Genomic DNA, 16,073 nt, shown 5'->3' with positions numbered 1-16,073 from the left:
GTCACTTTTGGTTTTCCTCCCACTTTAAACTTACACGCTGTGATATAACTGGAATACTGTTCAAAGCCGCGTTAAGCCCGACTCACTCACTCCAAATATGTTATGACACGACTGTCAAATGATGCCAGTGGTATAAACATACCTGGATGATATGCTGCATGCCCCTGGCCATTCCCATGAGACCAGGAACTTGGCAATCCCTACTTACCAGGGACTAATCAAGCTTGATGTATGTGCAGCCACAAGTGATTAAGCTTTGGTATACTTGAACATTGATTGTTTAGTGCTAGCCGTTACACAAAACTGTTGGCAGCTAATGGCTAGTTACAACACACACTGACATTCAAGAATTGAATTAGAGCTCACATGTGACAGGGTCATCCATTTGTAAATTTTATAGAGGTAGATTAAGATTTTGATAGCAGTGGGGTACACATTATGCACCAGCCACGAAGTGAACAAAATACGTGCAGCTCTTGCACCTGAGAATTTCACCTCTTGCAGATAGAAATGGATAACAGTTGTCACCTCCATTGCTTATTTTGTGGATTTTATTGATTTCAATGGATATTTAAGCTTGGTGAGGATGAGGTTAAATGATTATTTCACTTGCATGGCAACATGCATGCATATGTGTGTGTGTGTGTGTGTCTTTGTGTGCGTGCGTGCGGGTGGCTGCTTGTACTAGTCCAGGATTAATGCCGGTTTTATAGTGTTTGTCCACTGAGATACTATGCCGCAGTTTAACACGGCTACCACATTCAGACACAGTATACTGACTCCGAGCTGACCAGTGCTTGTTTTAGCCCCTTAATGAAGAGCGCCAGGCAAGGTAACAACAAGTACCATCTTTTAGCATCTGTTTGGTTCGAGGCATGTTTGGTAGCTTGGCTCCTGAGAGTTTCCAGGGCTTCGGCCCCGGCCCACACTGAAGCAAGTGACTTTCTTTTAAATATGCCTCTGTTCACCCAGCAGTAGCAGGGTAACTGGTAGGATCAGAAAGTAATAGGACTGTTGACCTTGGGTTGTATACTCCCCAGGAAGCTGAGAATGAAAATCAAGAGCACACTGATTCATGGACTGGGGTAATTACCATGTTGCGCTTTGAACAAATATTGCATGTGGATTTATGCGCTTTACAAGTGGACTATTATTATATTTAAACCAGGGTCAATCAGTTTTTTATAATTTTTTCAAGTGTAACCTATTTGGCTTTGACATATATTAACAAGAAGTCTTTGCATTGTGCACATATCTTAATTGAAAGCCTATTGAACTTGTGGTATGTCTTCAATCATCATTGGAGCATCAATGATTTGCCAATTATGTTCTTTAACAAACACCTGCATCTATATATGTGTCCTATTCTGGTCCCAACGACTGGATCTCCAAAATGTCACTGAAATTGAGAAATATTTGATTTGGGCTTGTCAGCCTGTATAATCCGGACATTCTTATTGATCTTCTCCATCGATCTCAGTCTTCAAATATGTTTTCATGTTTTCTGCTGTCTCTCTTTAAGGAGGGAAACCCATTATCTGTTTTTTGCATTTTAGAGATGTGAAACGAATATGCCCTTCAATCATCATAGTCAATATGAAGAGTGTGTATTGTATTTCACCTATTTGGCATTCTGTTCTAATTGAATATTCATTATTACGATTCTTTGAAATCGCGCCAACCTGATGAATGAGTGATTTGGGTGTCACGCCACTTTGAACAGTATTTCAGTTATATCACAATGTGATGGCTTGATGTGGGAGGAAATCCCAAAGTTATGCAGGACTTAGATGTTTATCAATTAGTTGAAACCAAAGTGCATGGGTATGGTGTGGACAAACCTTAAAACAATCAGGGCAAACAGGGATTTGAACCCACAATCATAGAATCCTGGCATGCCTGAGGGACATAACTCTGCACAGGGAATTATGACACTTCTGACGATTGGTATAACACTGCACGCCAGGGAGAGACTGGACTGTGAGGAAAGAACACGAATAGATCAGAACCTGATTTTACCCGATGGAAATGGCAAATTAAATGAGTTTGAAATTATTATAAACTAGTGAGTGATTATGATGTTTCTTTGACGCCTTCTTGGCAATATTCCTTTATTATCGGTTTGGGGAGAAATGTATAAAATTCTCATGACAAGCCAATCACATTTCTTTCCTTAATTGATTTTTTTAAAAGAAAATATACTGTAGCCAAATCTGTGTTGAAGATGAATTAAAATTTGTCTAGTGCTTCACATTTGTGCTGCAATATTTTCTTAGATGTAGATGCTGAGTGAGTTAAAATTTATCATCGTATGGGCGATTTTTCTGCCATTTTAGTTGGTTTGAGAACAATTTATTTATCAAAAAAATATCACAGTATCAAAGTTTATATGTTGCATTAATCAGATGTATAAAGAGTTTCAATATATTGAAACGAAAGTCATAAAAATTTAGAAGTAATTGTCTTCATTAATTTTTATGATGCTAATGAAATAATCATTGCTGTTTTACAAATTATCTTTCCCGACGATTGCTCCCAGTTCTATTCTTGGAACCCACACATTGCTAAGTATGTGGAATGCAATCTGTGAATATATTAGTAAAGACTTCCCCTTTTAAATATTGTGCCTGAAGGTTGTGCCTGAAGGTTGTGCCTTGGGTCAACCCAGTGCTGAAACAGCTGCAGGGTGAAGCATGGCTTTTCCGGCTGTCTGTCAATATCTGTCTGAAATAACATTCGTATTGACAGTTATTTGTGGGGGTCACATGGCCAGCGGTCAGTTTGGCATGGTGTGGACATGACAATTGCAGCTGTTGATTTGTACCACTGAGAAGCAGTCTTGTCCATGCAGCTGTTGATGTGTACCACTGAGAAGCAGTCTTGTCCATGCAGCTGTTGATTTGTACCACTGAGAAGCAGTCTTGTCCATGCAGCTGTTGATTTGTACCACTGAGAAGCAGTCTTGTCCATGCAGCTGTTGATTTGTACCACTGAGAAGCAGTCTTGTCCATGCAGCTGTTGATTTGTACCACTGAGAAGCAGTCTTGTCCATGCAGCTGTTGATTTGTACCACTGAGAAGCAGTCTTGTCCATGCAGCTGTTGATTTGTACCACTGAGAAGCAGTCTTGTCCATGCAGCTGTTGATTTGTACCACTGAGAAGCAGTCTTGTCCATGCAGCTGTTGATTTGTACCACTGAGAAGCAGTCTTGTCCGTGCAGCTGTTGATTTGTACCACTGAGAAGCAGTCTTGTCCATGCAGCTGTTGATTTGTACCACTGAGAAGCAGTCTTGTCCGTGCAGCTGTTGATTTGTACCACTGAGAAGCAGTCTTGTCCATGCAGCTGTTGATTTGTACCACTGAGAAGCAGTCTTGTCCACTACAGAAAGATGGGGGACAATTTTAGTTCTGAACTGAAGGTGTTAGGTAAGATGGTTGATGTAGACCCAACTCTACACAATTTGTCCTCGGGTTATACATTAATCTACGGTTGTGTTTTGGAAAGAGAAAGCAAAAAGTTGAAAATTGTGTCTGGTTTGAAATTTTGATAACTGTTATTCTATTTAAAGCAACACACTATAGTAATCTGTACATTGCATACAAGGATAGAAATGCTTTGATTTTCAACTATGCCACGGGGCACTCAGTAAGTTGTTCAGGTGTGCCACATGGCATCCAGTAAAATGTTCAGGTGTGCCACGGGGCACTCATTAAGATGTTCAGGTGTACCAGTAAAATGTTCAGGTGTGCCAGTAAAATGTTCAGATGTGCCAGTAAAATGTTCAGGTGTGCCACATGGCACTCAGTAAGATGTTCAGGTGTGCCACATGGCACTCAGTAAGATGTTCAGGTGTACCATGGGACACTCAGTAAGATGTTCAGGTGTACCATGGGGCACTCAGTAAGATGTTCAGGTGTGCCATATGGCACTCAGTAAGATGTTCAGGTGTGCCACATTGCACTCAGTAAGATGTTCAGATGTGCCACGGGGCATCCAGTAAAATGTTCAGGTGTGCCACATGGCACTCAGTAAGATGTTCAGGTGTGCCATGGGGCACTCAGTAAGATGTTCAGGTGTACCATGGGACACTCAGTAAGATGTTCAGGTGTACCATGGGACACTCAGTAAGATGTTCAGGTGTTACACATGGCACTCAGTAAGATGTTCAGGTGTACCATGGGACACTCAGTAAGATGTTCAGGTGTACCATGGGGCACTCAGTAAGATGTTCAGGTGTGCCATGGGGCACTCAGTAAGATGTTCAGGTGTGCCACATGGCACTCAGTAAGATGTTCAGGTGTGCCACATGGCACTCAGTAAAATGTTCAGGTGTACCATGGGGCACTCAGTAAGATGTTCAGGTGTGCCACGGGGCACTCAGTAAGATGTTCAGGTGTGCCACGGTGCACTCATTAAGATGTTCAGTTGTGCCACATGGCATCCAGTAAAATGTTCAGGTGTGCCACGGGGCACTCATTAAGATGTTCAGGTGTGCCACGGGGCACTCAGTAAGATGTTCAGGTGTGCCATGGGGCACTCAGTAAGATGTTCAGGTGTGCCACGGGACACTCATTAAGATGTTCAGGTGTGCCACATGGCATCCAGTAAAATGTTCAGGTGTGCCACGGGGCACTCATTAAGATGTTCAGGTGTGCCACGGGGCACTCATTAAGATGTTCAGGTGTGCCACGGGGCACTCATTAAGATGTTCAGGTGTGCCATGGGGCACTCAGTAAGATGTTCAGGTGTGCCGCGGGACACTCAGTAAGATGTTCAGGTGTACCATGGGGCACTCAGTAAGATGTTCAGGTGTGCCACAGGGCACTCATTAAGATGTTCAGGTGTACCATGGGGCACTCATTATGATGTTCAGGTGTGCCACGGGACACTCATTAAGATGTTCAGGTGTGCCACATGGCATCCAGTAAAATGTTCAGGTGTGCCACGGGGCATCCAGTAAAATGTTCAGGTGTGCCACGGGGCACTCAGTGAGTTATGCCATCCTTTTCATTGAAATTGATAATGGCATTTTCAGTTTCTGTATCCCTGCTCTAGTTTGTAAATCATACTGTATGTTAAGTGTGTCCATATGCTCAAGACCCGTCAAGATGAGGGGAAGAATAGGTCTACCATGTCTACAGCAACCCATGCTTGTCGGAAGAGGAAACTATGCTTGTTGTAAGAGGCGACTAACAAGATTGGCAGCTTATGCTCGCTGACTTGGTTGATGCCATATTTCTTTCCAGGTAATAATATTCAAATATATGCCGTTTATAGAAACTTTTTCACAGATAAATGATGTGGATGCTCTATCTTGTAGACAATAATGTAGAACGTTTGTGCCAAGGATATGTTAGATTAAGGGGAAGGTAATTTGATTGGGCTGAGCAACATGACGTCAGCCTATTATGGCGTAACTCAATGGTGTAATTTCTCGCAGGATATAGTACTGTTGGTGTTTTTGATCTTTCAGCTAAGCATCTTAGAATACAGCATTCAAGATCCTTTTTCACCTGTTGCTGTAACTGAGTTGAGCTATGACATCATTACTAACTGTGACATCATAATCATTGTCCATTGTGACGTCATGGAAACACCTGCCCCTGTACAAGTAGTTCTTTAAAGCCCTACCCACTAGAGTGCGGTAGTTACTACCGCAGATGGGGCTTTAAGTGCTGAGGGAAGGGATTTAGACCTCTGGATTGTCTGGTCCAAGTTTAATTATTTACAGACCGCCGTCATATAGCTGGAATATAGCTGAGAGTGACATTAAACAACAAACAAGCAAACAAAACATGTGTCTCATTGCTGTCGATGTACACATGGAGCTTAATGTATGGCTCCTTTCAAAATTATATTTGGAGCCATTTGGCTCCATAAAAGCACTTCTTGGCAGAGTTTACAGAGACTTGGCAGTATAAGAATAATTACAGTATCAAGGAATACAACAAATCCTTGGAAGTGAATCTATGATAGCCAGGAATCTCAGTGGAATGGTCCAAAGCTTTCATCAAATTTGATGGCATTATTTATAATGGCAGATGATGCATGCCACAATACAGTTACGTTTCAAGTCTTTGATGAACAGAAAAAGTTAATTTGCACACTATTATCGCTGGATTGTGATCTTTGATAACGCTGATGGCGGACTCGTATGTAAATTTACTCACTGGCCTCAATTTGTTTTTCCTTGTAAGTTGTGAGTAAAGGGCACCATGGCGGTGTGTGCGTCGCTTGTTAATTTTAATTGAACATGGTATTGCGAAGAATTGGATTTGACACTGTGGTGGTGTTGCTTCGATTTTGTTCCCGGTAATGACATTGGTGTTGTGTAAGTGTGAGGGATAACTTCTTAATGTACTTCAATTTGGGTTTAGGAAAGAAAATTAATTTGAAATGATTTTGGTGAAGTCATAGTGGTATTCAACAGGGGCGTCTGATTGTCGTCTTCTTTTGTGTGTGTGTGTGTGTGTGTGTGTGTGTGTGTGTGTGTGTGTGTGTGTGTGTGTGTGTGTGTGTGTGTGTGTGTGTGTGTTTATGTTCATTTGTATGTGTTCATTGTGTGTATGTATGTATGTTCATTATGTGTTTATGTTCATGTGTGTGTATGTTCATTTGTGTGTGTGTATGTTCATTTATGTGTATGTTCATTTATATGTATGTTCATTTGTGTGTGTATGTTCATTTATGTGTATGTTCATTTATGTGTTGATGTTCATTTATGTGTATGTTCATTTATGTGTATGTTCATTTGTGTGTGTATGTTCATTTATGTGTATGTTCATTTATGTGTATGTTCATTTATGTGTATGTTCATTTATGTGTGTGTTCCTGTGTGTGTGTATGTTCATTTATGTGTATGTTCATTTATGTGTATGTTCATTTGTGTGTGTATGTTCATTTATGTGTATGTTCATTTATATGTATGTTCATTTGTGTGTGTATGTTCATTTATGTGTATGTTCATTTGTGTGTGTATGTTCATTTATGTGTATGTTCATTTTTGTGTGTGTATGTCCATTGTGTCTGTTCATGTGTGTGTTTATATTCATATGTATGTGTGTATGTTCATTTGTATATGTTCATTGTGTGTGTGTTCATTTTTGTGTGTGTATGTTCATATGTGTGTGTGTGTATGCCCATTGTGTGTGTGTGTATGTTCATATGTGTGTGTGTGTGTGTGGATGTTCAGATGTGTGTGAGTATGTCCATTGTGTGTGTGTGTGTGTTCATATGTGTGTGTGTATGCCCATTGTGTGTGTGTATGTTCAATTGTGTGTGTTTATGTTCATTTGTATATGTTCATTATGTGTGAATGTTCATTTGTGTATGTGTTCAGGTGTCTGTATGTTCAGTTGTGTCTGTATGTTCATTGTGTGTGTTGGGGCGGAGGGTTGTAGTTTGACCACTTGGCAATATACACAAGTATTTCAATAACAGGAAGGTGTTTTTGTGTTTATTTTCTCCTTGTCAGTTGACCACCAGGCAAGTCATGCAAACACTACTCAGCCATGAAACATTCATCCCATTAACACAAGCACACCACTCACAAATCAGTCCACCTACTTGACCCAGCTGGGCTCGGTGTACTACAGCACCATGCTGCACTGACCATGCTGACTGTCGTAGGTAACAGCACAATCAATAAAACAGTAGTCTCAGTCCAGCAGCGTACATTGCTGTCAGTAGCGACAAGTACATCACTACGTCAGCTGACTCAATCACGCAGTGACAGTCAGACAGGGGACATTATGAAATGTACATGTGTAGCTTTCACTCAGCAATGATTACCTCTATATAATCAGATTTTCGTGAGATAGTTTTTGTCTGAAAGAAAATGAATGATTAAAGCATGTTAATTGAATGATATACACATTTTATTATTTCTTATGGCAACCTCCAAAGTAGTTGCCCTCAATACTATCCATAGATGTTAAAAATACAGTCAACTACGGATATAACGATCTCAAAGGGACCACTAATTTTAGTTTGTTATAACCGTAGTTCGTTTTAGCATATACACACATATTGCAAATGGACGGGACCAAAAAACAATTCATAATATCCGTCAGTTCATTATAAGCGTGTTCGTTATAGTTTACTGTGTACTTATAGTGTCACTATTGAGGGGTCACACAGGTAATAAGAGGTAAAAAAGTATTAAAAAATTGTTGGATTTTCAAATTACAAGCGTGCAGCTCAGTTGCACTTGGAATGAACCATTTTATACCCACTTTGAATGTTACTTGTCATGCATTGTGTCAAGGAGTATCTGATGCTGTTGTGAACTGTTCCCTGGTATTATATTTCTCATGGGGATTTATTCCCTGGAACAGTTTTTACATGGAAAATCTTTCCACAACACATTTACACTGGCAATATTTGTTCCGGATGGAACTGATCATTGTTGACAATTACACGGTATGGGCTTAACCACCATTGTGTCCAGGCATGTTTTTGGTTTCCTTTTCCATCTCCTTCGATCTTGCTCTTTTCATTGTTTTAAATAGACATTGTTTATTATTCCAGTTTTATTGAAGTTGTTTGTTGTTTAACGCGGCACTCAGCAATATTCCAGCTATATGATGGCAGTCTGTAAATAATCGAGTCTGGACCAGACAATCCAGTGAGTGACATCATGAGCATCAATCCACGCATTTGGGATCGATCCCGTTAGTCACTTCTTACAACAAGCATAGTCGCCTGTTACAGCAAGCATGGGTTGCTGAAGACCTATTCTACCCCGGTTTTATTGAAGTAACCTATCAGTGTGACATAGGCACAAACAACATGTTCTGTAACTGTTAATCACATAGTCAACATACCCAGATTGATGGCCCATGTTCATGGTCGACACCCTACGCACCTTATAAGGTGACCCTTCAATAATGATGCTGAGAATGTTAACTTGACACTCGACATATGACTTGAACTGATCTTTCTCTCAAGTGCAATAACTATTTTCATTCTACCTCAATGACATTTCGGCTTGGCAGAAATATCATGGAGATGGTTAAAATAATGCATAATTAAAATGTGGAACATTTGTTTTTTCTGGTTAAATATTAGTGTTTTGTGACAGACAAAGTGGCCCTGCTTGCAAATGATCAGCTTTGTCAGGAGACTCGCATCTTCTGGAGGCAAGAGAGTGAACCGTTCCACAAAGCTCTCTTAGCGCTAAGTCGGTCGTAACTCCCATTCTTTAACATTGACTTACGACAGTCGTAGCACTAAGATCGCTTTGTGGAACGGGTCCCTGGAATTTTAGCCTAGTGCCTTCCATCCTGCTATCCTATCTACATACAGCCTGTTTGTTGTCAATAACATTAGAAATCAATACTGTTGGAATACATGGCTTGACGCTTCAGCTTGTGAGGCAACAATCCTAAATACAGGAGGAAACATGGGGATATGGAATATCTATTTTGTTGTACGTTACTGGCTCTTATAATTTGCCGTGATCGATATTTCACGTCAGAATTAGCTGTGATTAGTTATTTCTCATCAGTACTTTTATCCTGAATTTGCAAAAAAAATACATGTTTTTTTCTCGTGAAATGTTTTAGTCGTTATCATTTGTATGTCGAAACCGCGAATACAGTGTAGTAAATTTGGGGAACAGTTGCTTGAGAAATGTTTGAGATGGTCTGTCTGACAAGACATTTGACCTTACAAATGTTATATTTGGGATAACATTTTCTTAGTAAAGAACAGATTCTCCTACTTTTGGGGGTTAAGTCCCGACCGAGATTCAAACCCACACTGCCAGAGTGAGGCACACAAAGTGAGCGATCTAACTCATTCAGCCACCGAGGCTTCCACAAAAAATAAAAGTTTGACAACTGGTAGTCTAGACCTTTTATAAAATGAGGAAAGGGATTTAACTTTGAGTTCATGTACAATATGAGATGCACTCCTATTTAATACATGCAAAAAACATCCTCTTCACAAGGTTTAACCCTCTGGATGCCGAGGGTTTTTTTTACGCATATTTTCCTAAGATATGAAAAGTGAAAGTTGTGCGAGAATTGTGCTCACACATCACTGGATCTACCTCTGGCTATAAAATTACACAGAGATGGAGATTATTAAATTTCCTGTCTGGTGGTGTAAATTGAACTGCAAATATTAAACTGGCTTTGGGAAAAGACATTGCTAAGTGTTGTCCGAGAATTTATTCTGTGGAAACAGGAAATTTCTCCGCTTTTTATCGTACACCAAGTCTTGTTGGGGTAAGTGACTGTAAGAGTAATAAGTAAGAATGGTCTATGGTTTATCTCAATGAAATATGAATAAATTTACACGATAATTATCTTTGATTGTGAATGGGTCGAAATATTGCCTGTTGGGTTTTAATCCAAGACGTGATAATGATTCTTGGTTTGTCAGCACCATACCTGTAGTTGTGGCTTTATGGCAAAAAATAATGGAAAGTGGTAAACATCTAAAACCTATATCACTACCTCCCTCGTTCTCCTGGGATGCTGAACCCAACCCACTCACCTGTAACACAAACCCGTGGAGATCCGAGGTGGAATAAGTGTTTAGCAACCATGTTTGCCGTAAAAGGTGACTGTGCTTGTCGTAAGATGCAACTTATATGATCGGGAGGTCAGGTTGCTGACTTGGATGATGTCACTCACTGGATTGTCTGGTCCAGACTCGATTATTTACAGACCGCTGTCATATATAGCTGGAATATTGCTGAGTGCAGCGTCAAACAACAAACAAACAAACCTGTAACATGGTAAGATATATTGTACTGCATAACAAAAAATATTGAAAATGACAAAAATATGCTGTTTCCATGATAACAAGTTCCGGAGTATAAATCAAAGATTGTCATTTCTTGATCAAACTTTGCACAGGTGTCAGACTAGCCAAGAGCTGGTGCATTTTGCTAATTAGGAATTTTAGAAATGTTTTTTTGCCTGTTCCCATGACAACAAATGGTGTTCAAATCAGTGAAGAATTCAGTTCCAGATCATGACTCATGACCCTTTTGTATTTCTACACTTCTCAATCAAGAGATCAATAGGTGAATGTTACATTTTAGTCACTGTCTCTTCAGGCAGCTTTGTGGTCAGGAACCTGAGGCATACATGCATTAGAAGATATAATTGGCAGAGATGAGACTAACATCTAGTCCCAGTCTTCAAAATAAAAAGTAAAATCCAAATGGAGCCCAGAACAATGCTTAATTTCTGAGGCAGTCTAGACTTGCCATATCGTTTTAGACTTGAGATGCAATTATTTTTAATTTATTCCACGTGTCTGGGAGACAGGCTAGGCAGTTATGAATATTTCATCCTTGTTCTTGAATAATATTCCAACTAAGAAGACTATGCTGACACAGCTATCTGACAAACACTCACCAAAAGGCAATGTCAGTAATACAAGCCTCAGCAGTATCAGCTTGCTTATTCCTTTGAATAACAGAAGTAATTAAATGTATGTCAATTCATTAAGCCTGGGGCCTAATTAATGAGTCCTTAGTGTTCTAACAAAACATCGTGGCATTCCTTTGAAGGGATTAACTAAAGATAATCCCCTTTGTCCAGATGGAATCTGATACTTAGCTTCAGGCAAATTACTGTTCATAATCTGATAATGAGATAGATGCTGTTATAGCATTGATAATAGGTGGCAACCAATTGAAAAGTTTCAACCAATAAGAATCAAAATGAGTCTACATGTTGCAATGCTAGAGAATGTAATATCATTCCTCGCAGAAATAGATGTTAGACGTGGCAGCAGAATATTTGAGTTGCACGTGCAGATGTTGCTTGCGTTAGATCTTCCATGGATCATCTTTTACCAAGCTGATGTCATAGAATCTGTGCCATGTGAAATCATCAAAGGATATAACAACCAAAGTGAAACCAAGTGTGGTGAAATCATTGTCTCAGTGGATGACAAGAAGCTGCGTCATATTCTGGATGTGGATGTGGATGTGGATGTGGATTTCAAAATTTCAGTATAGATCTAACCAGGAGGGGATTGTGTAATAGTCAGTGGATTTATATAACACTTTTGAAACTATTTTCCATACTACTGATCAATACAATTTACAAGTCAATGGTATGATTATGCTTGTAAATGGCAGATATTAATCAGAATTCATCCACAATGACTGTCACAGGTAGGACTTTTTCAAGTTCTTTAAACTTTCATCAATATTTAATTAATATTTATGATGATTGACCACCACACTGAGCAATCTAACGCTGATCTCGACAGAGATAAATATCATCTCTCAATCTGTATTCATGGCATCACAGAACCTTATATCTTATATGATAAAAACAACAACATAATGATCAATATGTATACAACTCCGATTTGTAACCTGTAAAGTTGGTGTCGACTTGCCGATTACTTTGGTCTGCAGCGTCACGATGGAACTGTCACGCCATCCACTCCACTTCAGGAGCTCATTGCTTAAAATATTTTTTTTGGTAAAAAAGTGAAAGTCACGTCACTTTAGGAGGTCATGCAAATAGGAGCTGACAATCAAACTTGCACAACAAAACACTTGTACTGTGCGTTACTGTTTTTTTACAATTTTTCTGCATTTTTATCTGGCTCCTGATACGGCAGGATTTGTTAGAATAGGACAGAATCTTGTGTAAAAGCTTGTATCATGAAGTGGTTTCCTCAGTGTCGGCCATGAAGAGCGTATCATGCTTTGGATGAATGTATTTACTTTGTTCATCAATGTTTGTCCACAGTTAATTAATTGTAAGAGCTTCATATCTCTAATTTGTAAAAAATATTGGCTAGGTGGCATTTTTATTTTTGATATCTTATTTTGTTTAACAAAGTGTTTAAGGCATCTGTGTACAGGATTCACATGAAGCATGAATGTTTGGTAGGACGAGGCATGAATGTTTGGTAGGACGAGGCATATTGTATTGTTTCATAGGCATTGCTTAGAAGTTGTCGGATGACAAAGTAGACACAATTTATGGATAACAACTCCTTTAATTACTGTAAAGGCGGCATTTCAGTATAAGGATCTTATACCGAAACGTCACCTTTACAGTAAATAAAGAAGTTGTTATCCATAAATTGTGTCTATTTTCTAAGCATATTGTGTATTTCATGAGGTAAAAAACACAAGGGAATGGACATAGCGATTTTCTTTAAAGGTTCATGTTTGTTTGTTTGTTTGTTTGTTTGTTTGTTTGTTTGTTTGTTTGTTTGTTTGTTTGTTTGTTTGTTAATGTTGCACTCAGCAATATTCCAGATATATGGTGGATATATATGATCTGTAAATGATCGAGTCTGGACCAGACAATCCAGTGACATGTATCAACCAAGTCAGTGAGCCTGACCACCCGATCCCATTAGTTGCCTCTTACGACAACCATCATCACCTTTTATGGCAAGCATGGGTTGCTGAAGACGTTAGACCTATTCTTCCCCGGATCTTCACGGGTCTGAAGGTTCAAGGGTACAATATATTGAAGAGAGGCAGGGTCGTTCGAGCGACTTGATGAAAACCAAGTAAAAATATATTGGGATGTAAATCTAATAATAAAGTTATTATGCCTTAGTTATATTAGCCTGTAATTACTGAGGGAACGCTTCATTTTCATGAACACAGAGTTTCTGAAGATAACTTCTTGGAATCTTGTGTATCATATCATGAGTGCCGTGAGTACTGTAAGTTTAGAATTACTGTGAAGATCCCGGGATAGAACTGGTCCTCAGTAACCTATGCCTGTTGTACTAAGGCAGCTTGGGTTGTATACTCCCCAGGGAGCTGAGAATGAAAATCTATTGCTCACTGATCCATTGACCAGGGTAATATTAGTGTAGTGCTAGGAGCATCCACTTGGTGAATGGAATCTGGCGCATTATAAATGCACTTATTATTATTATTAAAGTGCATCTGGTGGTCAGACTCGATTGCCTATTATCATAACCCCGTCAGCATGGGACGTTGTTCATAATATCAACCACTCTGGTTTGCCTGGCCCAGTTTATTGACAAGCTTCAGTCACACTGCAAATGTCACACATAAAACAAATGTTTGAACATGAAACCTTTAATTCACCTTTGAAATTAGCTCACGCATGAACAGCCTTTGCAAGTTTACACTTGCTAACCATCTGCAAAGGCTGAGCCAGTTTTGTGGTGTTAAAAGGTTGTTTCGATCATTTGAAGCTACTTTCAATGAAGAATGTGGCTTTAAACCATGAAGAGCTGACTTCAATGAACATGAAGTCGATTCTTGTGTGGTTAGATGATGGATTTAAGACTAAAAATAGCTTTAAATGATGTATTTTCATGACAAAGAAAAAGTGGAAGCTAAAGCTCATTAGCTGTCTTATGGAAGGAAAAGGGTTTTGAGATGTAATCAGTTGTCTGACGAGTAGCATGTTGTTTTGGCGTCCCCCTCCTTTAAAGCTTTAATAATTCTATGGTTTTACCTTTTCTTCCCATATTTTAATGCCTACCCAATTTATTGATAAACTGTCAAAACACTCTCATAAAAAAACAAGGAAAAACCCACATGGAAAAAATACTGATTTGCTCGGAAAGAAAATATCACAATAGCCACAAAAATGAATTGCCTACCAGCTATTTTAAGAGCTTTGTGCACGAAACCACTATGTTTTATAGCTAATCTATAAAGATCTTAATGTCATAGGTAAAACCTGAATGGTGTTAATGAGTCTTGGGGAATGTAGTGAGTGGATTATCCAGAAAAATTTCATCCTTTGACTGAGCATGGGTAGTTTTCTGTGACTTTGGTGGAAATGAAAAAGTTAATGATTTGTGAAATATTGTAAAACTTGTGGAAAATTGGAAACAAGTCAAAATGGTGGACTGATAGCATTCTTGTCAAGTGTTCGAAGGAGGAAAGGTGGATGCTCTTTTCCTTGGATACATGACATTGAGATGTTTTGAGACTCTTTCAAAGTGAAGGTTATGGTTGACAAATCAATGAAAAATTTGCAGAGGATGAGTGAAAACAGAGCTGATGCAGTCATATAAATGGGGTTTCATTGATTTTTAAAAATTTGAACCATATTTTAAAAAAAACCTTCAAAATATGCAAATATGGTTATTACAAATACCATCAGATACATAGAACATCTTTTTTATGTATTATACTAATATACTGTTCATTTAAAATTTATATCTAAAATTTACACATATGGTTTTGGTAGCCACCTCGGTCATGCATTTATATTGAGAAACAAGGAATATTCATATTTGCTTTGAATTCTTTTTCTTTGCACTTTCTGTGATATTTTATGACTGTGTGTTTGTGTTTCAGGTAATGCGATGGATGAGTCTGTCTGTCACTACAGCGTCCTGGACGTCGCACAACTTTTACAGTCCAGGTTCGCTCTTCTGTCAGGTGAGGATTTCCTACTGAGTTGTCTCCCCTTTAGTTGATGTTTACAAACTGGTTTAAGTAGAGGTTGATAGTTGAATCAGAGTGAATTCCATCCCAACCTTTCCGCAAACCATCACTATGCACTTAGTTGCCTATCTTCTTAGTAATCATTCTCCTCATCTTCTGATGTTCGAATCCATCTCCTACAAACCACCCCCAACCACCCAGGCACTCTACCTTCTACCCTCATTCCATCTCCCTTCCACAGTTCACCCCTAATCTCCAAAAAACTCCACCCAGCCACCACTGACACTGAGAGGCCAAGTTCCCCATCCGCGTCATACCAAAAGACGTTAAAAGATGGTACTTGTTGTTACCCTGTCTGGCGCTCGGCATTAAGGGGCTAAAACAAGGACTGGTCAGCTCGGAGTCAGTATACTGTGTCTGAGTGGGGTATTCATGTTAAACTGTGGCATGGTATCTCAGTGGGCTAAAACAAGGACTGGTCGGCTCGGAGTCGGTATACTGTGTCTGAGTGGGGTATTCATGTTAAACTGTGGCATGGTATCTGAGTGGGCTAGCACTATAAATAGGCATCAGTCCGGACTAGTACAAGCAACAACAAACACACACACACACACACACGTGCATGCACGTCGCTATATAAGTGCAATAATCTTGGACGCGACGTTAAACCCAATTTCACCTCACCTCACC

The 16,073-nt window shown here is 39.3% G+C and overlaps 1 protein-coding gene across 3 annotated transcripts in view; it reads left to right on the top strand.

The window, feature by feature from the left end:
* The window catches only part of LOC139447303 (guanine nucleotide exchange factor DBS-like), a 146,940-nt gene that overhangs the window by 25,191 nt on the left and 105,676 nt on the right, over nt 1-16,073 (top strand). For all 3 annotated transcript variants that reach the window (XM_071228601.1, XM_071228599.1, XM_071228600.1), the window contains exon 2: nt 15,294-15,377. In XM_071228601.1, coding sequence (XP_071084702.1) covers nt 15,302-15,377 — 76 coding nt within the window. In that variant the 5' untranslated portion in view covers nt 15,294-15,301. The remainder of the gene's footprint in view (nt 1-15,293; nt 15,378-16,073) is intronic.

This window comes from Haliotis cracherodii, unplaced genomic scaffold (assembly GCF_022045235.1).
Source record: "Haliotis cracherodii isolate W230 unplaced genomic scaffold, xgHalCrac1.p SCAF_7, whole genome shotgun sequence".
NCBI lineage: Eukaryota > Metazoa > Mollusca > Gastropoda > Lepetellida > Haliotidae > Haliotis > Haliotis cracherodii.
The sequence above is the reverse complement of the archived record's forward strand: the minus strand, read 5'-3'. Positions and strand labels throughout refer to the sequence as shown.